General features: G+C 40.4%; 1 protein-coding gene across 1 annotated transcript in view; it reads right to left on the reverse strand.

The window, feature by feature from the left end:
• sdccag8 (SHH signaling and ciliogenesis regulator sdccag8) overlaps nt 1-25,101 on the reverse strand; it is an 86,530-nt gene that overhangs the window by 46,934 nt on the left and 14,495 nt on the right. Inside the window, exons 12-13 of the mRNA XM_061965131.2 lie at nt 23,467-23,583; nt 23,098-23,240 (exon numbers count right to left, since the gene is read on the reverse strand). Coding sequence (XP_061821115.2) covers nt 23,098-23,240; nt 23,467-23,583 — 260 coding nt within the window. The remainder of the gene's footprint in view (nt 1-23,097; nt 23,241-23,466; nt 23,584-25,101) is intronic.

The following is a 25,101-nucleotide window of genomic DNA, read 5'->3' on the forward strand; positions in this document are numbered from 1 at the left end:
CCAACTTTACAACTTTAAATGTTCCATTGAAAATAAAGAACATTACACACGGCACTCAAAAGTATGTCAAATTGTTTTAGTATGACTTTGAAGCCGCACCTCTTGATGGATTGTCAGCCCATTACGTCTACCGTAGTCAGAGATACAAGTGTTACTATGGTGTGTGTATAAGGACCGCAAAATGGTACCCATTAGCAGACATATTATCTGGCACTTTGTTTCACAATATTATGCAAAACCAACTTCTGGTACCTGCTGATGTATATTTGAGATCTGCATAAGTCCTGAAATTGTGCACATGTCCGCCACTGTAGTCCGTGCCGATTGCGTAGTTGACAAGCTTCTTCTTTTTAACTATTTTCTTGTTATGGGGCATTCATCCTCCACTGTTGCAATTTCTAATATAAAGTAGCGTAACATTCTAACTTATATCTCGCTATGGAAGCGCTAAAAGTGTAGTGAGTTTACATAATTCACCCGCGGAACTTTAGTTATTAGAGAGTTCCGGTCGGACGGTTTTTCACGGGACACATTTCTGGCGTTGTTGCGCGGGTGAGCCACGGATGAGAAGATGCTGCTCCATTGTTGATTTAAGTAAAGTCTGAATGTCATTAAAACAGTTAGCTCAATTTTTTGACACTTCTTCAACCCCCGTCCTTGCACGCTACACCAAAGATGACGGGGAGAAGACGCTGTCAAAGGTGAGCCACGTAAGTAAGACCGCCCACAAAATGGCGCATCCTGAAGCGACTGTCAGAAAGCGACTTGAAGATGATCTGTAAAACATAATATATGCAACATTTTGACCAAGGAACCACCCTTACATGTTATGTACGCCACAAGGAAATGCTTTACATTTTGAAAAAAATCATAATATAACCCCTTTACTGCACCTTATAATCCGGTGCGCCCTATGGTCCAGAAAATACGGTACAAATGCACTGTTTTTTAGAGTTGCAAGTGATAAACGCTTATTTAGTGACACAAAAAATAAATGTAAAACTGCATCAATATACATAAATTATAGATGCATCAAAAATTGACTTTTAATCGAATAGTAGCTCCTGGATCGTAATCATTATCGAATCGTGAGATGCTCAAAGATTCCCACCCTTGTGGTGAGGCTCAAATATCGCACACTTACAATTTATTGAGACGTTGAGAGCAACATTCCGGGTACTGACGGGGTAAGGATGTATTGATAATCGGCAAAACTCCTGACAGTTGGCATTAATTGATAGTAATTGATAACCCCACTTTGATAAGTTCAAAGACTGGCGTTAGCTTGCTCACTTAAATGCTATCATGAATACGATTGATGACATACTCATATCTAAACTAATATAAACACATTGCTGTCTGAGCAACTAAGATATTAAATTGTGCATGTTGAACCTTGAAGCTGTGCTCTTTTAGTACAGACTGATCAATGTACAGTAAACTCATAAATGACACAGAGGTGTTTTTACAGTGCGTTCAGAACACAGCAGGACACCATAACGCCCGCCAAACACTCGTATTTGTAACGATTCTTAACAGATTCCAAAAAATCAAAAACACATTTTATTTATTTATTATAAAAAAAAATGTAATCTGTTTTGTCCAGTTACTCAGACCAATCATATTGTTGATGTAGATGCCCGTATCGGCTGTACAGATTTACTTTAGAAAAGAGAAGTGTGGAATACTTCTGTTGCCTTATTTTTATTTGACTTTATTGATTAATGTTTGGGTAGCAATTTATTAAACAAAACCGGTTTTCTTTTAAGTAATATAGAACATTTATCACATGTTATCTATTCTATGGAAGAATGTAGTTAATCATAGAACTGGCACCTAATGTTATTAAAATTAATGGATTTTTGAATCGAGAATCTATTCTGAATCGAATAGTTACCCCCAAGAATCGAATGGAATCGTGCAGTGTCCAAAGAGTCACAGCCCTAATGACAGGTCAATGCATTTTGTTGGACTTCTTAATGCGAACGTACTTATTATGCACTTGCAATGCTAAGAGGTAAACGGGCTGTGAACATATGGGTTCCAAGTTCATTTTCTTACTCTACTTCACTGTTTTAGTAGCATCAAAAACAATATTTACAGTAATGGATGTCCTGCTATAGTTTCCGAATATAGCTGCTATATTTTTTATCCAATCGGTGCCACAATTAGTGATGGGGACTACTCCAGCAGCGATGTATGGCCGACAGTATCGAATTAGACGGCATTAATATTCAACAGTGGCGACACAGCAAGCTGCAAACATTCGCTGGTGTCTGCCAGCGACATGAAAAGACAACGCTGCAAAGAGAATGAAATAAAGACATATTGAACATCATTTATTGACGCCGCGTGTGACAAATTGTTTTGTGCGACGCCTGGAGGTCACGCCGCTCAAACCCATGAAACAAACATATGACACGCAGAGGCAGGCCTGATGTAGCGCACACACCGTTCATCTGTCTGTCTGTCTCTTCTTCCTTTCCATCCTCCTCCTCTGCTCTTTCCATCCCTGCCTCCTCTTCGTCGCTCCCTCCCACCATTTTTTCCTGTAACTAAACTGGCTGTGTCTCTCTCCATCTGCTGGTTCTTCCTTCAGCGGCCATGCACCTGTTCACACCTCCTCTCCTGTTGGCCTCCTCAACGCCCGCCTCCCTCTCTTTATCCCTCCATCCCTCCCTCCTTCCTTCTATCGCTGTGCGACGCGGCGCTGCCAGGCCCCGTTTCCTGGCTCGAGTTGGCACTCTGTCATTCAATCCATCTGTCGGCAAGTCAACTTTGTTTACGGGCGGCGGCTCGAACCTCATTTCTTCTTCAAGGACCTGTATTGCTCCCTCCTTAGTTCCACCAAGGTCAGCGGTGGTCCGAAAACACATTAGGACCAAACATAAGCATGTCAACATGCTTTTGGGAACAAACAACCATATATATACTAGAGGTGGGGCTCTTTGTGCACCTCACGATTCAATTACTTGAGTGACCATTCGATTCAGAACTGATTTTCAATTCAGCAGGATTCTCGTAATTTATTATTTGGTTTATAAATGATAACACAACCTTTTCAGAACAGGTTACAAAAGTTCCCCTTGGCTGCTGACGTACGACTTATATGCACAGTGTTGGCCAAAAATTTTATTTTCAAAAATTTATTTACAAAAATTACAGAATGTTATTCAGTCTAATAAAAAAAATGAGACCAACCCCAACTCCAACTCAATTCCAGTTTTACAATACTTAGGATAGAAATGTATAAAGCAACTGAGAAGACATACAATTACAATATTAGATACAATACTAAAAATTTTTAGCATTTATTTAAAAAAAGCAACAGTATCAATAATAATAATAATAATAAGATAAATGATAATTGTTTAATGTTTTATTCCAAAAATGTATTTAATGGAAAAACATTTTTAAGAAATATATATATATATATTTATTTTTTAATCGACCTCTAAAATTTTGAATCAATTTAAAAACGGAATAAATAAAAATCTCAATTTGGATCTAAAAAAATTTTTTTTGAGCACCCCTAATATATATTGTAATAGTGGTGCCATAATAACGGCTCCATACACACCCCGCTTTTAAGGTCATGGTTCAGTTCATTTTGGCTACTGTATCCAAAATATGAAATAGTTACTGTCATTAAATACGAACATATATGAAATGCAAGTTCCTTATTGGCTGAAGCGCAGTTTTAATAGGTCCAGCTTGTTTCCTATCTTTACTGAACACAGGCATCACATTGCCTTCGTCTCAGCCTCGTGTTGACCGCTTACGTATTTCACCGGGAAGTTTTCCCAAAGACAGATATAAGCGGGTTATCAAGCTCTGGCTTCTCCTTGGCATGATCACTAGCCAAAAACTGGTGTGCACTGTATTTGTTTACCGAGTAGATGCACGTCTATATGGCAAGGCAACCGTACTTCCCGCTTCTTGTGTAATGCGTGGAAACTGCATGTTTTGACACCGTCATTCCCCTACTAAAAATGCATAAAATCCCACATACCGTACATGTAAAAACCCCTACGCTAAAGTGATGTGCATATGTGTTGGCCCGTATGTATTCTCAGATACAAAGTCATTATTGGTGCATGACAGTTTTACAACAATCTGCTGATTTTGAAAATATAGTGCATCCGGAAAGTAGTCAATGCACTTCACTTTTTCCACATTTTGTTATGTTACAGTCCTAATCCAAAATGAAATAAATTCATTTTTGTCATCAAAATTCTACACACAATATCCCATCATAATCACAATGTGAAAAAAAAAAATTCCAGATTTTTTTGCCAATTTATAAAAAATTTAAAACTAAGAAATCACATGTACATAAGTATTCACAGCCTTTGCCATGAAGCTCAAAAAGGTGCTCAGCGGCATCCTGTTTCTACTGATCATCCTTGAAATCTTCCGACAGCTTAATTGGAGTCCACCTGTGGTAAACTCAGTTTATTGGATATGATTTGGAAAGGCGCAAGAATGAAGTAGAAAGAATTGTCTGTAGGATTACTCTCGAGGCACAAATCTGAAGAAGGGTATAGAATAATATCTGCTGCCTTGAAAGTCCAAATGAGCACAGTGGCCTCCATCATCCATAAATGGAAGAAGTTTGAAACCGCCAGGGCTCTTCCTAGAGCTGGCCAGCAGTCTAAACTGAGCGATTGGGATTGAAGGACCCTAGTCAGGGAGGTGACCAAGAACCCGATGGTCACTCTGTCAGAGCTACAACATTCTTCTGTGGAGTGGGGAGAACCTTCCAGAAAGACAAGCATCTCTACAGCAATCTACCAATCAGGCCTGTATGCTGGAGTGGCCAGACAGAAGCCAAAATGCACCTGAAAGACTCTCATACAATGAGAAACAAAATTATCTGGTCTGATGAAACAAAGATTTAACTCAGGCACCATCCCGATAGTGAAGCATGGTGGTGGCAGCATCATGCTGAGGGGATGTTTTTCAGCGGCAGGAACTAGAAGACTATTTAGCATAGAGGGAAAGATGAATGCAGCAATGTACAGAGACATCATGGGTGAAAACCTGTTACAGAGCGTTCTTGAACTCGGACTGGGGAAACGGTTCATCTTTCCGCAGGACAACGACCCTAAAGGAATGGCTTCAGGACAACTCTGTAAATGTCCTTGAGTGGCCCAGCCATAGCCCAGACTCGAATCCCATTGAACATCTCTGGAGAGATCTGAAAAATGTTTATGCACAGACGTTTTCTATCCAACCTGATGGAGCTTGAGAGGTGCTGCAAAGAGGACTAGGCGAACATGCCCAAAGATAGGTGTGCCAAGCTTCTGGCATGGTATTCCAAAATACTTGAGGCTGTAATTGCTGCTAAAGGTGCATTAACAAAGTATTGAACAAAGGCTGTGAATACATATGTACGTAAAATATATAATAAAAGACATACAATTGTCTGTTCATACAAAATTAGACCAGGGGTCGCCAACCCGTCGATCGCAATCGACCAGTTGATTTTTAGGACGCTACGAGTTGATCGCAAAAATATTATATATAAATATGTATTAATTTGACATCAGTGACACTCCCACCGGAAGACTGACCAACAGACTTGCAAACAGCCATGCATTTTAACTCAACACGCCCGCACGTCTCTCCCTCTCCCCAAACACCTCCCGAGCATGGAGGCACGCTTCACCCGCTCTTCTCGCAAACGCACATGGAATGACGTATACAAAAATCATCGAGCTACAACAATGCATTAAGGCGACTGTTGCAACAAATCAGCCATTTTCTAGCATCCAACATCAAGCTTCTCCTCCCTAAACCACGACAATTATTGCTCAACTGCCACGGGAAGCTAATGCCAAATACTATAGTCCGTTAACATTGCTCTAAAGTACAGATTTTGTGTTGATTTATATATACTAAAGTAAACAGTGACATGTGCAAAGGCAGTTTTATATGATAAAACAAGGTGGCAGATAAAGAAGGGCTTCCCCGTCTATCCCCTTTTTTAATCACACAAAAAAAATCCGCCAGGTGAACATCTGATTTTACTACTTCCGGCGCTGACATAAGACAACCATGTGATATAGGATGAACAAATATACTACAGTACTAAAACTATATCGGCCATTAACAATTAGCTTCTACAGCTGGGGTACCCAAAGTGCGCCACAGGGGCCATCTGTGGTCCGTGACTCCCTAGGCACATTACAAAAATTGGGAAAACTGCAAGAAGCACAATGAGGAAAAAAATAACACCATTCTTGTTTTTTTAAAAACAACAACAAAAAATGTTATATACACACACAAATATACAGATACAGACACAGACACACACACCCATATATATACACACATATATGTATATATACATACATATATACACACAAATATATATACATATACATATATATATATATATATATATATATATATATATATATATATATATATACACACACATATATATAAATATATATATACACACTCACATATATACATGTATATAAATATGTATACATATATACACACACACACAAATTGGTTCACACACACACACACACACACACACACACACACACACACACACACACACACACACACACACACACACACACACACACACACACACACACACTATATTACCAAAAGTAATTGACCCCCATCCAAATGATGACAATCAGGTGTCCTAAACATTTGTGAAAGAATGGGCCGCTCTCAGTGATTTCCAGCGTGGAACTGTCATAGGATGCCCCCTGTGCAACAAATCCAGTCGTGAAATTTCCTCGCTCCTAAATATTCCAAAGTCAATTGTCGGCTTTATTGTAAGAAAATGGAAGAGTTTGGGAACAACAGCAACTCAGCCACAAAATGGTAGGCCACGTAAATTGGCAGAGAGGGGTCAGCGGATGCTGAAGCGCATAGTGCAAAGAGGTCGCTGACTTTCTGCACAGTCAGTTGCTATAGAGCTCCAAACTTCATGTGACCTTCTAATTAGCCCACGTACAGTACGCAGAGAGCTTCATGGAATGGGTTTCCATGGCCGAGCAGCTGCATCTAAGCCTTACATCACCAAGTCCAATGCAGTGGTGTAAAACACGTCGCCACTGGACTCTAGAGCAGTGGAGACGCCTTCTCTGGAGTGATGAATCACGCTTTTCCATCTGGCAATCTAATGGACGAGTCTGGGTTTGGACGTTGCCAGGAGAACGGTACATTTCGGACTGCATTGTGCAGAGTGTGAAATTTGGTTCTTTTATGAATTTATTATGGGTCTACTGAAAATGTGACCAAATATGCTGGGTCAAAAGTATACATACAGTCGCGATCAAAAGTTACACTTGTAAGGAACATAATGTCATGGCTGTCTTGAGTTTCCAATAATTTCTACAACTCTTTTTTTTTTTTTGTGATAGAGTGATTGGAGCACATACTTGTTGATCACAAAAAACTATTATGAAGTTTGGTTCTTTTATTAATTTATTATTAAGCTTCTGGTTGAATTTTTGACCACTCCTCTTGACAAAATTGGTGCAGTTAAACTAAATTTGTTGGTTTTCTGACATGGACTTGTTTCTTCAGCATTGTCCACACGTTTAAGTCAGGACTTTGGGAAGGCCATTCTAAAACCTTAATTCTAGCCTGATTTAGCCATTCCTTTAAAGGCCTCACCTTTTCTCCTCCAAACATATTGCTGGGTATTGTGGCCAAACAGCTCATATTTTGTTTCCTCTGACATCACATGGACAAAGACAAAGACCTTCTGGAGGAAAGTTCTGTGGTCAGATGAAACTAAAGTCTACATGTATGTAGATTGTCACTGAAGGCATCAAAACTATGAATGAACACATGTGGAGGTGAAATAACTAAAAACATGTTTTATATTCTAGTTTCTTCAAAATAGCCACCCTTTGCTCTGATTACTGATTTGCATACTCTTGGCATTCTCTCAATGAGCTTCAAGCACACCCGTGAAGTAAAAACTACTTCTTGAAGCTTGTCGAGAGAATGCCAAGAGTGTGCAAAAAAGTGACCATCGTTGCTCACCTGCGACGGGAAGCTATACACGACTCCGTAAACATTGCGCCCAAGTACGGTTTTGTGTTGATTTATTGTGCATACAAAAGTAAAAATTTACATGTGCAAAGGCAGTAATATATGACAAAACAAGGCGTCATCTAAAGTAGGACTTCCCCATTTTTCCCCTCTTTTACCACACAGGAAAAACCTGCCAGGTGAAACGCTGATTTTACTACTTCCGGTGCTGACGTAAAAAACACGTGACTCGCGTTCCATATGTGACCAGAACAAATACACTATGGTACTAAGACTATAGTGGCCATAGCTTTACAGTAGGGGTTCCCAAAGTGTTGCACAGGGACCATCTGTGGCCCGTGCTACTTTTATTGCTGTCGACATGAAACCCTTTTCAGTTGTGGAAAATGTCGGGGTTACTGCAGACACGATTCCTTCACAACCCTATTTTACCGATACCATAGTTCCTGTTTTGTACAACAAGACAAAAGCTCAATTAGAGACGTCAGTTTCCATATTGTACTCACTGTTACTCGGCTGCTAAGAATGCACCACAGAAGAAGGGTGATTTATCAGCTGCATTTATTTCATTTTATTATTATTTTTACAAGCTGCTGTTTTTGTTTTATATGGTGCCAAGTATGCACAGCAGAAAATGGGGCAGGTATAGCTGCACCAGATACATTTAAATTTAATTAAAAAAAAACATACTTTTAAGTGTTGATAATTCTAATGAACTACAAGTACAAAAAAGATTGGAAATTTCTCTTTTTTGCATCGAAAAAATATTGAACCGTGACACATTTTTCGGACTATAAGTCACAGTTTTTTTTAATAGTTTGGGGGGGTGCGACTTATACTCAGGAGCGACTTATGTGTGAAATTATTAACACATTACCGTAAAATATCGAATAATATTATTTAGCTCATTCACATAAGAGACTAGACGTATAAGATTTCATGGGATTTAGCGATTAGGAGTGACAGATTGTTTGGTAAACGTATAGCATGTTCTATATGTTATAGTTATTTGAATGACTCTTACCATAATATGTTACGTTAACATACCAGGCACATTCTCAGTTGGTTATTTATGAGTCATATAACGTACACTTATTCAGCCTGTTGTTCACTATTCTTTATTTATTTTAAATTGCCTTTCAAATGTCTATTCTTGGTGTTGGGTTTTATCAAATAAATTTCCCCAAAAATGCGACTTATACTCCAGTGCGACTTATATGTTTTTTTCCTTCTTTATTATGCATTTTCGGCCGGTGCGACTTATACTCCGGAGCGACTTATAGGCCGAAAAATACAGTAATAACAATGCAAGTAAACATTTTAAACGCAAAACCCATATTTTTCATTACTTTAGTAATTTTAATCATTTGTAATTGGAAGGTCAATAACTTAATTATCCTAAATAGGTAAAGAAAAGGAAATAAAATTAACTCTCAATAATTGCACTTCAGTAAATATGAAACATCTTGAATTGCAGTTTTTTTCCCCCAATTGGGAAAAACTGGGTTAAGTGGTTTGTTGTCATTTTTGTTGCCAATTGCAATCGTACAATTTTTTGATTGCCTCTGGACATCACACTTAATGTTTTTTAATACCATTTTAGGCCTCAAATTTCACAAAATCCATTTAATGACTTTTAATGCTTTTAAATGACCCGCAGAAACCCTGTGTAGTTTATTTGCCGTAATGGAAGTGATTGGTATTAGTTTAGGGGAGCGTCTTCACACTGTGTATGGAGACACATAATTAACTGCTTGTCAACCAGAGAGGATCGGCGTTTGTGATCGCCAATCACATATTTTTTCACGAGAATTGTCCGATACAGATTGGTGGCTGATCGATCGGCAACTCAATAAAACTTGACAGATGAAATCCAATTTCACATGACTCTCAACAATTTTCAATGTGATGATGACGCCAAGTTTGAAAGTAAATTCTCCGAGCAGATTATCGCCATCAGCACCAGTCCTGACCTCATTCTAGTCTTTCTACCTTTTGCGGTTCCACTCAGTCCAGAGCCTTCCGGACCAGACACACGAGGTAACAGGCCAACCACGACTAACAGCAGAAAATCCTCTAAAGCAAACTTCTCAAGCACGCACACTACGAGAGGCAAGACAAGGTGGTGGACGGACGGATGGAGGGCCAGTTTGTTGTCAGTCCTTTTGGGCAGAGCAGCAGAAGTGCATCTATGTAGGCCAGTGTCCTGGGGCGCACTTGGCTGCTCTGAGAACAGTTGTAGCCGACAGATTTGCCTCTTTCTTGCCTGAGGTCTCCCAGTCAGAGATCTGTGTATTCTATATATTCTCCACCAAACGCTAAAAAGACGGACAGATGAGGGCTCTGTTTAGCGGTCACATCAATTCAAATTGCTCTATTGTTAACAATGGTCAAACAGTAGAGCATGTTTATGCGCACAAAACGTGAGAAATATCTATCATCCCCCTCACTTGTTTACTCCACTCTTGAGGGACGAGGTGCCTAACGTTGCATAAAGTAAAAACCTCTTTCCTTAAAAAAACATGATACTGCCTCTGACCCACCTCTACCTAGATGAACCTTCCTATGTATAAGCCCACCACTTCCTGGAGGCCAGTGTTGTATAAAAGACAGGCTTGGCTACACTACACGTCTCAAAACACTAAGCACTAAGAGCTGTAAGTTTAATCATTTTGTATTTCTTCAGCACGATGTTGCTATTAAATTATGAGCGTAAGTTAGCAGTTTCAGCTCACATACAGTGCATCCAAAAAGTATTCACAGCGCTTCACTTTTTCAACATGTTATGTTACAGCCTTATTCCAAAATGGAATAAATTAATTTTTGTTCTCAAAATTCTACAGACAACACCCCATAATGACAATGTGAAAAGTTTTTTTTTTTTTTAAGTTTGGCAAATTTAATACAAATAAAAACATTAAAAAAAACATTTACATAAGTATTCACAGCATTTGCTCAAAATGTTGTTGATGCACCTTTGGCAGCAATTACAGCATCAAGTCTTTTTGAATACGATGCTTGGCACACCTACCTTTGAGTAGTTTTGCCCATTCCTCTTTGCAGCACCTCTCAAGTTCCATCAGGTTGGATGGCAAGCATTGGTTTTCATCCAGGATGTCTGTACATTGCTGTATTTATCTTAGTCTAGTCAGGGAGGTGACCAAGAACCCGATGTCAAAGGTAAAGCATTCCTCTGTGGAGAGAGAACCATCCAGAAGGACAACAATGTCTGCAGCAATCCACCAACAATGCCTGAATGGTATAGTGGCCAGACTTAAATGCACCTGAAAGACTCTCAGACAATGAAAAATAAAATTCTCTGGTCTGATGGGACAAAGATTTAACTCTTTGGCGTGAGGAAACTAGGCACCGCTCATCACCAGGCCAATACCATCTCTACAATGAAGCATGGTGGTGGCAGCATGTTGTGGGAATGCTTTTCAGTGGCAGGAACTGGGAGACTAGACAGGATAGAGGGAAAGGTGAATGCAGCAATGTACAGAAACATCCTGGATAAAAAAACAACGCTTCCCATCCAACCTGATGGAGCTTGAGAGGTGCTGCAAAGAGAAATGGGTGGAACTGCTCAAAGATAGGTATTAGGAGATTGTGGCAATGTATGCAGAAAGACTTGAGGCTGTAATTGCTACCAAAGGTGCATTAACAAAGTATTGAGCGAAGGCTGTGAATACTTATATACATGTGATTTGTTTTATACATTTTCCCAAAAAAAACTTTTCACATAGTCATTAGTCTGTTGAATTGCGAGGACAAAAAAAATATTTATTGCATTTTGGAATGAGGCTGTAACAACAAAACATGGAAAAAGTGAAGCCCTGTGAATACTTTCCAGATGCACTGTAGCCATACTGATGTTGTGACTATTGTGACTATGTGGTTATTGAAAAACTATATGACATGAGAACTTTGAAGTAACACACTGGCATTGGAAGAAAATCTGTTCCAGGACGCTTGGTGACCTTTCATTTGTTCAGTGATCTTACTTCACGGTTACTTCCAATGTGTATTTTCTTCACCTACCACGCAAAAATGATCCAACGTGCTCGTACAGTTTAGGATAATAAGACAGGCAACGGGAAGAAGGAGGTGAAGATGTGAGAGCACTCCCGACAGCGAGGAGGCGAGAGCAGTGCGGCAAGGTGTCTTCACAAGGCCAACGGGCCCACCACTGTCAACATCATGGTGCGCACACACACACATACACACACACAGGGCTGGCCGTCAGCCCTCCCAGCTGCCCTATCCGTAACTGTCTGATTAGTTGTGCTAAGCAGCCCCTCCCCTGCCAACCGCGGTGCCATCTGCTACCCAACAACATGGCTGCCGACCAGACGAGCGCACGCACGCACACACACAACCCTATACCTGGCACGGGTCGGCTACTGTCACACAGAGACACACACATCAAACTGCAGACACAGGTGTCGCCCAAAGGTATCAACACTTAACATTCACACAAAGGCATGCAAACACACACACATTGTTGTACACACAACTCTGCTAGAACCTATTATTATGTATTCTTATTTACATCTGTATTCAAACTGCCAAATAAATGATAAATATATATTTTAGGCCCCTACAGACTATGTGATTGCAGTCCTACACACACAGACAACACTGCACAGTATATCCGGAGGGGAATCGTAGTTGGGTCCTATCAGATTGGAGCGACAACACTGAGTACACTCGCTGCAAGAGCTCTGAGGTTCAATGTGGGCCCTGGCCTCCCCTCCTCGGCCCTATTATTCCGGGCAGTGATTGGACAAGAGCCTCCCGCTGAGTTTGCTTTGCAGACATTTTGTCGGGGCCCAGATTTCACTCGCCGCTCTGAGCGAGCCTCTGGCGGGGACGTGGCATCTGCTGCCTCACCTTCCTCATTTACACTTCTCCGCCCTCTCTCACATACCCGCTCCGCTCTTTTCTCCGCCCACCCAAACCTCGCAGCCGGGCCGATCCGATGCAGCACTCAAGGGCGGAGGAGCAGCAGCAGCGGAACGTGTTTAATGGAGTTGGAGGGAAACTTTTGTCTACACACACACACACTCACACACACACTTGTCAGCCTGCAGTCTTGCTTTGAGCCCAACGTCTCAAACATGTGAATTCTCTTTATATATTTTTCAACCATCCATGATCGCTGTAAAGCATAATCAGTAAGTCTTCAGTGTGAAAAAAAAAACTGTGCTATCGTTTTTCTATTTACAGTAATATACCTTAAAAACAACGACTGCAGATTTTAAGGTAGAAAAATAAACAAAAAACTGCCAAAATTTTACCGGAAAAACAGTGGCATCGTTTTTCCATTAACAGTTATTTGCTGTAAAGAATAAATCACATTTTACAGTAAACTTCTGACGACTGAGCTGCCATTTTTTATATTATGCAAAACAATATAATAATCAAATGCATAGGCAATTGTGTAATATCATAAAGCGAATCCTTATACATTTACAGTATATTCAGATATTATTTATTGTTACAAGCGAACCTGTAAGGGCAGTCATAACTGCTCAAATTCATCTCGGGCCACCCCCGGTTGGGCAGGGTATCTTAGTAATTAACCGAGAGATAGACATGGGAAAGTACTGTGGGATGGTTATGCTGGACCTTCAAAAGGCATTCGACACAGTTAACCACTCAATACTGTTAAACAAGTTGAGTGCAATCGGTTTTGACAGCGCAGCCACAAACTGGATGAAATCTTACCTTGTGGATAGAGAACAGGTGTCCTCTCCCCTCAAGGTGAGCTGTGGTTTTCCACAGGGGAGCATTCTGGGACCATTGTTATTCTGGATTAAATCAGGATGCAACAGCAATTTGTTCCTGTTCGCAGACGATTCTGCCATCCTGGCCTCGGACAGGGACAAATTGAAGGTTGAAAGTGCACTCAGCACCGAACTATGTAATCTCTGTCTCTGGCTTTCCGATAAACTGTCACTACACCTGGGTAAAACAGAGTCCATCCTATTTGGGTCCAAGCACAACCTAGGTAAATCCCCGGGCTTTACGATTAAAGCAGGTGATACCATAATCACCAGCAAAGACAAGGTAATTTACCTAGGTTGTATATTGGACAACACTCTCTCGGGTGAAAAAATGGCATTAAAAGCAATCACCAAGATCAATAATAAAACTAGATTTTTGGTCAGGATTTCTGCGTTTATCAACAGGGATACACTTAAGACCCTTGCCGGTGCCCTCATACAGTGTCATTTTGACTACGCCTGCACCTCATGGTTCACCAGTATCCCCAAGCCACTAAAAACAAAACTGCAAACTTCCCAAAACAAGCTGGTGAGACTCCTGCTCAACCTCCCATACAGGACTCACCTAACTCAAGCCAACTTTACCAAATTGGGATGGCTTAGAGTTGAGGAAAGAGTACTCCAAATCGCAATGTGCCTGGTATTCAAAATACTCAGAGAAACTGTCCCCAAGTACCTGCCGAACTATTTCACCAGAGTAAGTGATGCTCACAGGTACTACACGAGAGGGAGTTCCTCAGACCTCGTCCCCCCAAATTCAAGACTCTATGGGAAAAAAAGGAATTTTACTATTTTGCCACCACACAGTGGAATGCACTACCAACAGACCTTAAAATTCGAACTTCCTTAATAAATTTTAAAACTGCCATAAAATCATGGCTCAGCTGAACCTCTACCTGATCTGAACCAAAATTGATCCCCAGCAACTCTTCGAAGCATCAAACAGGTTTATATGTGGTTATAGTGTATATATATTTTCCCATTCTGTTTTGCACACTCTTGGAGTCAACATGTGCATAGTCATGTACATAGTGTCATGTAATGTATACACCCCACACCCCCATTTTTTGTATATATTGTTTTTCAAATCACCTGACATGTATACTGTGTATATGTACATCATTTATCCATTTTTTTACGTAATTTTTTATATACATGTTATATATCTTTTATTATTGAATATATCAAATGTGATGAATATTTAATGGACCACAATGGAAACAAGCCTTTTGGCGTTTTGTGCCATCCATTTGCTTTTTTAAAACATTACATGGATTAAATTCTTTAAGATGTCAATAAGCTTCTCAATCAATCAATCAACCGTAAATTTCGGTCTGTAGAACGCAACGGTATTCAAGCCGCACGCTACTAAATTTTAAAATAAATATTTTTACATATATTAGCCGCACCGGACCATAAGCCGCAGATATATACACCGGTACGAAAAGATTTTGTAAATGTTTATTTACATAACGTAATTGTTTCCAAACGGTCCCTGTCACACGGCAGTAAAACGGATGATCAAACAAAACGGAAGTCATCGTCATGGACCGCCTAGCTGCAAAAGTTAGCTCTTCAATCAGCTAAACACTCAATAACTCCACGCTGACCTTTTGGTGAGTTTATGAAAACACAGACACTAATGCTAATGCTAACGCTAACAACGCTGGCTTGATTACATTACAATAGAACGTACAAATATGCATGAAAACACTCCTACAGACATCACACATGGGACGGTTTAGTAAGTAAAAATAGTTTTACCGGTAGTTATATTGTAAAACTTAGAAACGTTGCTTGGAGTGATGAAGAATCCTTCCGAGCAGAAACAGTATGAACGACTTTACTTCCGGTTTAAAGCAGAAACAGGAAATACATTTTAAACCGGCAGCCCCTCCATTGAGCGAACTCGTCCAAAAGATGGCGCCATAGCACAAAAGATAACTCACCTTTTCAGTGTCTCTGCCGAGGGTAAAACTATCTGTTGAATACAAGTAATTATCGCCATTAGCAAAGCAAAATCAATAAATTAGCCTCATCGGTTTATAAGCCGCAGGGTCCAAAGAGTAAGAAAAAAGTAGTGTCTTATAGTCCAGAAAATACGGTATTTATTTTAATAAAGTATATTATTTTTTCATATTAATGCTGTCAAATGATTTTTTTTTATTTTTTATTTATTTATTTTTTTTAAATCAGATCAATCAGACTTTTGAATTCACATTAATCAAGATTTCATCATGCATGCCTGATTTAAAGTGACCTAAAGGGGTCACTATATATTGTTTTATTCTACATTTAAAAACTTTCTTGAGGTCTACAAAACATGAAAAAGTATCTCCAAAATTTTGCATAGATTATGTTTTACAGACTGTTTTCAAACCACTTTCTGACCGTCTCTTCGGGATGCGCCGTTTTGTGGGCGGTCTTATTTACGTGCCTCCACTTTGACTGCGTCTTCTACCCGTCAGCCATGTTGTAGTTTTTAGCACTTCCATAGCGAGTCTACTGACAGATATAAGTTATAACTATACACTACTTTGTCTTAGAAATGACAACAGCGGAGTATGCATGTGCATATACGAGCAAGTTTGCCCCACAACAAGAGGATAGAGCGTCTGACTACAATGGCGAACTCGCGCAAAGCTCTTTGGGTACATATGTCACAACTGGGAAAAATGTCACAAATTGAGGCAAATTCCTAACGGCTCGTTTGGAGAAAATGGAAGGCAAGATGGTTTTATTATATTTTTATTACATATTAATCATTATCTCCAATGCCTCCATGGTTTGATTTTCGGGACTTATGCAGATCCTAAATACACAAAAAACAGGTACCAGTAGAGAAGAAAGGTTGGTTTTGCATAATAGGTCTCCCTGACAAAAATTGGTCTAGGGTTGTACGTTATATATTGGTACTAATAAAGTACCATGGTACTATTGAATTAAAAACGGTACTATACGGCTTTTGAAAAATACCGGTACTTTTTTCTTTGGACATGAAGGCGCGTCGTCGTTACGTCGTGACATTGCTTGTAAAACGAGCAGAGGCGCATGTTAGGCAAATACTTACAAGCAGAAACAGTGTGGCGATAGAAAATGTAGAATGGACGTATTTTGGCTTAAAATCTAATGATAAAGTTGAAGCTATAAACACTGAAGTGCCGATCTGCAAGAGGCGCTTAGCTTGTGCTCTTGTTAGCCGTTAGCTAGCTAGCAGCTAACATCCATCTGCTGTCAGCAGTGTTTTAGCTACTTCTAAATCACTAATCCAATCACTAATCCATGTCGCCATGGCGACAAATAAACTGTTTCTTACAAGTATCCTCCCTGCAGGATGAGGAATAGCTAAACATGTTTCACTACACACCGTAGGAGCGTAGTGGATACAATAGAAAACCGCTAACAACAGGCTAGCGCTGTAACGATACCAAGTACAAGAGCCGTACATAGTCGATACAACAATGATTACGTCAAAACATTTTATTATCACAAAATCCATCAATCCATCTATCCATCCATTTTATACGGCTTGTCCCTATCGCGGGAGTTGCTGGAGCCTCTCTCTTCTTTTGTTATTGTTTGTAAAGTCAGCAAATACATTCCTGGACACAGGAGGATTTTAATTATGACCAATGTATGATCCTGGTATTGGATTGATACCAAAATGTGTGTAAACTATCAAACAACAGAAGAATAAGTGATTATTAAATTTTAACAGAAGTGTAGATAAAAAAATGTTAAAACGGAAAGTAAGCAGATATTAACAGTAAATTAATAATCAATTTCTCTTGCTTGTCCTTCATAATTTTGACAGAATAATAGAATGTGAAATGACACAATATGTTACTGCATACGTCACTAGCCAAGCTAGGAGCCTTTGTTTGCTTACTTACTATTAAAAGACAAGTGGTCTAGTAGATTCACTATTTTATTTAATGCCAAAATTCTTCCTTGATTGCAATAAGAAACATATGTATAATAAGATTTTCTGTTCAAATAAAGCCAATAATGACATATTTTTGTGGTCCCCTTTATTTTGAAAATAATCAAAAAATATCAAAATACATTCTGGTACGGTATGGGGACAACCCTAATTTCGTCACATTTCTTCACTGTTCCATGGTCATTAACCTAATCAATGCCATAACAGGTCGTGCCACCTTTCTGGCAACCATCCGCGATAAAGATAAAGGTAAATGATTGTACAGTCAAACTAAATAGTGTTATTAATAAGTGAATTAAAAAAATTAATGCAATATTTTTGTACTTAATCACATGATTTAACCTGTTATTTTTGACAGCCCAAATGTAATATATTTATTTATTTCAGTAATTTTATGTTGGATTGTTTTCGCGCTTCTTTAAAAACATACAATTGCTATTCTAATATTTTATTTATCCTGCGGTGTTACATGTACACTTTTCACTATTTTTCATGTGCTTTATGTCTGTACAGCCTTTTGGTCAACTAGGGTTGTTTAAGTGTGCTGTATAAATTAATAAACTGAACTAAAAAACATTCACAGACAACAAGGTACGGTAAATTTTAAAAATGAATACGAAAACAGGAACTACGCAAAGTCTATATACTATTTGCTAATTGCATATTTCATATGAGAATGTATTTTTTCTTTTCTTTTTTTTTTACAAAATGTATACAATTTGACAAAATCTGGCCTCTATACAGTGGGCTAATCCTGTTTATGCTTGTGGGGCTGTAAAACAACACTTTACCCCAATTAGAGCCTGGGAAGGGTATTACTTGGGCTAACCGTGTCATTAAAGAACTGGCAAAAAAGCACTTAAAAAAAAAAAGATTTCTAAAATGTGTTTCCTGAGCGCAAATATTTTACTTAAAATATAAGTACATTTTGTTAGCTTTATCACACAACGAAACAGTCTTTTGTTGAAACATTTATCATTCAGCCACATAAAGACTGTTTCTTTGTCTATGTTTAAAGGGACAAAGTGTCCTCAAGCAAACTTTCCTGGTTTTATTTCATCTCTCAGCAAACATCATGATTACAGATTTTTGATTTCATGGAGATTTGGGGAGGTTGGGGGGCCTTGCAAACGTTGGACTTGTCCAAAAACAGATCAGGCGGACACATTCTCATCAAGCAAACAAACACACACTTGCCTGGCTTGAGATCAGGGCCCCATTTCACACTGGTTGGCCTTTGGGAGCCCTGATTACATCACGGGAAGGAGAAGGAGAAGAAAGAACGGCGGTGGGATGAAAAGGACGAGGACAGAAGACGGGGAAAGTGAAAAAGAAAGGAGCAAACAAATAATACAAACTTGGTAAAGCCCCTTTGCTGGGCTGGGGCTGCAAAGTGTGTGCGTGTGTGTGCGCGTGCGTGTTTGTGTGCGTGTGTGAACAGAGTGACGGGGATTAGGACAGATCCTGGGCTGTCCAACTCACAGCTGGCTGATGATCCAATCCTGGAGAGCAGTGCAGCTCACCAGCCGCCATGGGATCCCCGATTGCATGTGCATGTCTATTTGTGTGTGTGCGTGTGTATGGGCATGTGGTTCCACAACTGATGTGCATATCAGCGTAAATAATGGCAAAGCCGCTGTTGTGCTATTTATTTCAGGTATTAATCAGAAAGTGAAAGCAGACAGAAAATCAAACAGGCGGTCTTTGCATCACGAGTCCTCCGTTTGAAGGCGAGCTCTGATCACTTGTGCCACGAGGCGGACAGAATGAAAGAGGAGAGCGAGCAAGCGGCAGAGGGGGAATCAAAGAGTTCCGTTTCCTCGATCGGTTGGGTCAAACAGGGAGCTCTGTGATGTACACACCGTTATACAACACAACCACAAACACACAGCAGACCACCACGACGCCTGCAAAGACCCTCATCAGTCTCGTCACGCAGCTCCGTGTGACCCCTGAAGGCCTGCAGATGGACAGAAAGAGACACCGAGCTGGAACAGCAGGAACGTGTAGACGTTCAAATTAGTAGAGAACAGCATGACGGGGGACAAAAAAGAAGTTGTCTATTGCAGCATGAAATCTAACTATGGCCATTTCATTAGGTACGTCTGCAAAGCCTAATGAGATCCAACGCAAGAGAGCTGTATCATCCATATTTCTGTCCAATAATGTTCGGTCTTGATTGACACTGATATTGAGACATATAAATCTCATCCAAAATATTTTAAACAAGCCTAAGCATAAATGCAGTGCAGTTCTACACCTTAGCACATCACAACCACGAATAAATAAATAATTCCGTAGAACCTTCATGGTCAAACCATTCAGTAAATATATACACCAGGGTTTCTGCAAATCGAATTTAACCGTTAACGTTTTTCTAGGCCTTTTTAATACAGCTTCAAACAATTTTAATGCCCATGTCCTGCAGATCTGCATTGCATATAATCAAAAGCATACAATTGTCCGCATAGACACAATTGTCAGCATTTGACAATAATAATGTCGAATAGTTGAAATAATAACTGTGGCCAAATTAAGCGCACATGTAATCATTAGATACTCAACTGTTTAATAACAATGTAAATAAACCTTTCAATAAAGCAATAACATTTTTTGATTAACATGCATGCCCAGCCAAGCGAACATCTGTGATCAATTCCACGTGGACTGGGGTGTAACAAGACTATGTTTACACTGCAGGCCAACATGGACCAAATCTGATTTTTTTACAGCTAACTATTTAGATTATAAGTAAAAATAGATCTTTATCAAAATCCAGTATAAACACGCACAGGCCCCAATGTAGCCTCAACTTCACTTGCATGCGCAGTTCGAGAAAGTGAAAACAAAGGAAGTTGATCAGATCCCGTTAATGAACAAGGAAGTCGCTACTACACCAGAAAACATGGACGCCACAGATCAGCGTGTTAGTTGGTTTTTGCCCTGGCTGTTGTGTAGGGAAGTAGGCAGATGACGGAAAACAACTGCAGGAGGAGGAAGAAGATAATTGCAAAAATGGAAAGTGATCGTGCCGCACACACAAATGACATACTTTGATCAAAAATGAGGTAAAAGTAGCAAACAGGTAGCATTGCCTTTTAGACTGTAGTCACGTTTGAAAAGATCAGACTCCAATTGGATTTGGACTACCTCCTGATGTGGCCCAAATCTGATGTGAAAATATCAGATCTGAAGCACTTTGGAGAGTTGAGACTGGAAAAATAATATCCAAGCCGTTTCAATTGAGCGCAAAAAAAAATCCGATTTGGTGTCCAATACGAAGGTCCTGAGTAGTCTTGGGTTCAATCCCGAGCTCGGGATCTTTCTGTGTGGAGTTTTGCATGTCCTCCCCGTGACTGCGTGGGTTCCCTCCGGGTACTCCGGCTTCCTCCCACTTCCAAAGACATGCACCTGGGGATAAGTTGATTGGCAACACTAAATTGGCCCTAGTGTGTGGATGTGAGTGTGAATGTTGTCTGTCTATCTGTGTTGGCCCTGCGATGAGGTGGCGACTTGTCCAGGGTGTACCCCGCCTTCCGCCCGATTGTAGCTGAGATAGGCTCCAGCGCCCCCCGCGACCCCAAAGGGAATAAGCGGTAGAAAATGGATGGATGGATGTAAACGGAGTCAAATAAATGTGTTAGGATTAGTGTGCGCGCACACTATTTAATACATCTGGATTTTTTCTTGCATACGCTGTTTTAGGAATTTGAACAATTACCAATTTTAGTAGGAAATCCACACAACTCTTATTAAATGAGGCCCCTGGTCTTTGGCTTTCCAAAAATGTGGTCTCGTCAACGATTGGACCTGAAGTCTCACAACCTAAGAAGTGTGAACTCTTGCAGGATTTGGGATTGATGGGCCACTCAAGCTTCAAGTTCAAAGTTCTAGCGTAATACAGACCGCCGGCCAGTAATAAAATAACCTTCTCGTCAAGGTAAAGAAATCAGAAGTGGCTTTTCAATGCTAATAACCAGAAATGTAATTCCCACCTCCAAAAACATGCACCTGGGGATAGGTTGATTGGCAACACTAAATTGGCCCTAGTGTGTGAATGTGAGTGTGAATGTTGTCTGTCTATCTGTGTTGGCCCTGTGATGAGGTGGCGACTTGTCCAGGGTGTACCCCGCCTTCTGCCCAATTGTAGCTGAGATAGGCTCCAGCGCCCCCCGCGACCCCGAAGGGAATAAGCGGTAGAAAATGGATGGATGGATGGTCGCAATCTCAGCCAAGTTAACAGCTGTCAAACATCAATCGTGCATCTGCAGAGCGATAAAACCACTTTAGGCCAGTGACTTCTCTTGTCCAGCTCAGCGTCTCTGTATGGTTCTGCACAACTGGTTAGAAAATTCACTCAGACACACATGACAGCTCGCCATGCAGCCAGAGTGTTAGCGCTGGCCAGCTGACAGACAAACACACTAAAACATGCATCAGAGAGGGGCACACACACACACACACACACACACACACACACACACACACACACACACACACACACACACACACACACACACACCCTGAAGCACCGTAGGGCTCCGCCGCCACATCTGTGACCATCTCAAACACCCCGGCTGTGGGCGGCGCGGGTGACGGCGCGCACCGGTGCGTTGGCACGGGTAGGTGTGGGCATGGGGAGGGCGGTCGGTGGGGTCAGCACCGGTCAGAAGATGACAGGAGGGACGCAGCAGAGGATTTAGACGCAAGATGGATAAACACTTGGACAGAAAGGATGTATGAGATGGACATGAGAGGGGAGCCGGTAGCGCCTGTAGGGAGAACGCTGGTAGGGGGGCAGAAAGGCCACATTGTCCTGCTTGTGCGTATGTGTGTGTGTGTGTGTGTGTGTGTGTGTGTGTGTGTGTGTGTGTGTGTGTGTGTGTGTGTGTGTGTGTGCGTGTGTACACGCCAGGGACAGGAGAAAGGCTCAAGTACCAGTTTGGCTCTGTTGGCGCCGGGCATCGGCCTGGTGCCACAGAGCAGCTAAAGTGTGTGTGTGTGTGTGTGTGTGTGTGTGTGTGTGTGTGTGTGTGTGTGTGTGTGTGTGTGTGTGTGTGTGTGTGTGTGTGTGTGTGTATTATGTTGTGGCATGCCTAACAGGATTATAGGTGACCTGGTGGGGTCCAGTTGGTCCCAAGACCAAGGGACAGCAGTGCCCATGTGTGTTTATGTGTGTGTGGTTGGTTTAATAGGATTAGCGGCTACCTGGTGCTGTACAGTTGGTGTGCTGGTTTGAACTGGACCGGACCGGCCTGAGCCAAGCTGAGCTTGGGCAGAGGGGCGCGCTGCGAGTGTGTTGGCATGCATAATAGGATTAGGTACTACCTGGTGAGGTGCAGTTGGCGCTGGGCGTTTGCCAGCTGTTCCGCCAGGCTCAGGGCTTCGGCCTGCCATTGGCTCCCGTCCTTTTGGACCGCCTCCAGACGCTGCCGACAGCCAACCAGCTCTGAGCTCAGCTTTTCCACTTCCTGTCCCGCCGAGACGAATGGGGAGAGGAAGGAAGGAGACGTGAGGACAGAACGAGCTGAGCGGTGCAAGCATTAACATTAAATAACCTGTTAAGAACATTTAGGAAGTTCCAGTTTATACAAAACCTGTGAAATCTTGCAACATCAGATAAATACCTTGTCTCATTCCATGTTGAATTATTAATAAAGTGCTCTAAAATCATTATAATTAATGGCAGATTTTTACCTGTGTAGATTTTTCCAACTGCCTGCTCATTTTGGATTGGAGGTCTTGGAGTTCTTGCTCAGCCTCCTCCTTTTTGAGTCGAGCAGCGCTGAGCTGACACAGCACGTCCGCACAAACCTACAAGCGGTTCACAATTAAAAACTAATTTAAGTCATCATTTGCTGCTTAAAGGCTGCAACGGTCTGTGCTGGAATAAACTGATCATGTATGCCGTAATATCCTTAAGTCTTCTTTCAGGTTAAAATACATTTCTAGAATTTGTTGCTACTTAGGTTGCACATTAGAGGTGGGAATCTTTGGGCACCTCAGGATTCAATTACGATTACGGAGCTACGATTCGATTTAAAATAGATTTTTGATGCATTTTTAATTCATGTACATTGATGCAGTTTTACTTTTTTTTTTTGTTTCACTAAATAAGCGTTTATCACATGCAACTTTAAAAAAAGAGCGCAATTGTAAAAGGAAACAGTTCAATTAATCCTCACATTTACTAAATTAATGGAAATGGGTGCAAAACTGGAACATAAGTGGTGGCTCGCTGCAGTCAGCCTAATTTTTTAACTGTCTGCATTACTTTATTAAGAATAAGTAAATCAATCAATCAAGTTTACTAATCGATTTAATGATCGTCCATGTCCAAAATGCAATGCATCTAAAAAAAATACAAAATTCCCCCCTACCTCTATTGCACATGCATGAATTTCAATTTAGAAAATGTTAAACTATCCCAAAAACGTTTTGCTCACTTAAATTACCTTATATCATTATCCATGTCTTCATTTTACTAAATGAATCAACAGAAGGGGAAATAAGGCCTTTTTGCCACAGCCTTATTACACAAAAAGAGATGTTGTGCTGCCATCTAGTGGACATATGGGGTAATACAGCTAAGACAGCACACCGTAAGGATGTTGTGAACCAAAGCAGTTATTTATTTAGCATTAAAAACCAGGTGATCCCCCCCTCCTTTTGTTTCTCTTTATAATCCAATTATTCAATTAATATATGTAATGGTGATAATAGAGGTACATATTATTCATTATCAATATTGTTATTACTGTCAGTTTTATATTGTTTCAATTGTGGTGTAAAAATATTCATTGTTAAGACTGTGTTATTACTTTCTACTTCACTAATCTGTTTTTCTTAATACGGGCATCATATTTGTATATATTGTATCTGCTGATGTAGTTCTGATGTTGTTGTTTTGTTGTCTCTGTGTCTTTTTTTTTTTTGATTGGTTGAGACTTTATTAGTAGATTGCACAGTACAGTACATATTCCGTACAATTGACCCTTAAATGGTAACACCCGAGTAAGTTTTTCAACTTGTTTAAGTCGGGGTCCACGTTAATCAATTTATTCTTTCCCCCTTTTGTCTCCACAATCCCACCCAGTTTTCTTTTTTTCTTCTTTATATGCCCTCCTGCTCTGGTCCAGTTGCACCAAATACTAAATATATCCAAACATTGAATAAAGTTAAATACAAATAAGGCAACATGAGAAATATCCCACAGTTTTCTTTTGTAAAGTATCGTCAGACACAGGCATCTAAAACCCTGTTTACACTGCAGACCAAATCAAGATTTTTTTGCCTGTCTAAATGCTCCAAAGTGCTTCAAATCTGAACTTT

This window comes from Nerophis lumbriciformis, linkage group LG02, assembly GCF_033978685.3.
Source record: "Nerophis lumbriciformis linkage group LG02, RoL_Nlum_v2.1, whole genome shotgun sequence".
Taxonomy (NCBI): domain Eukaryota; kingdom Metazoa; phylum Chordata; class Actinopteri; order Syngnathiformes; family Syngnathidae; genus Nerophis; species Nerophis lumbriciformis.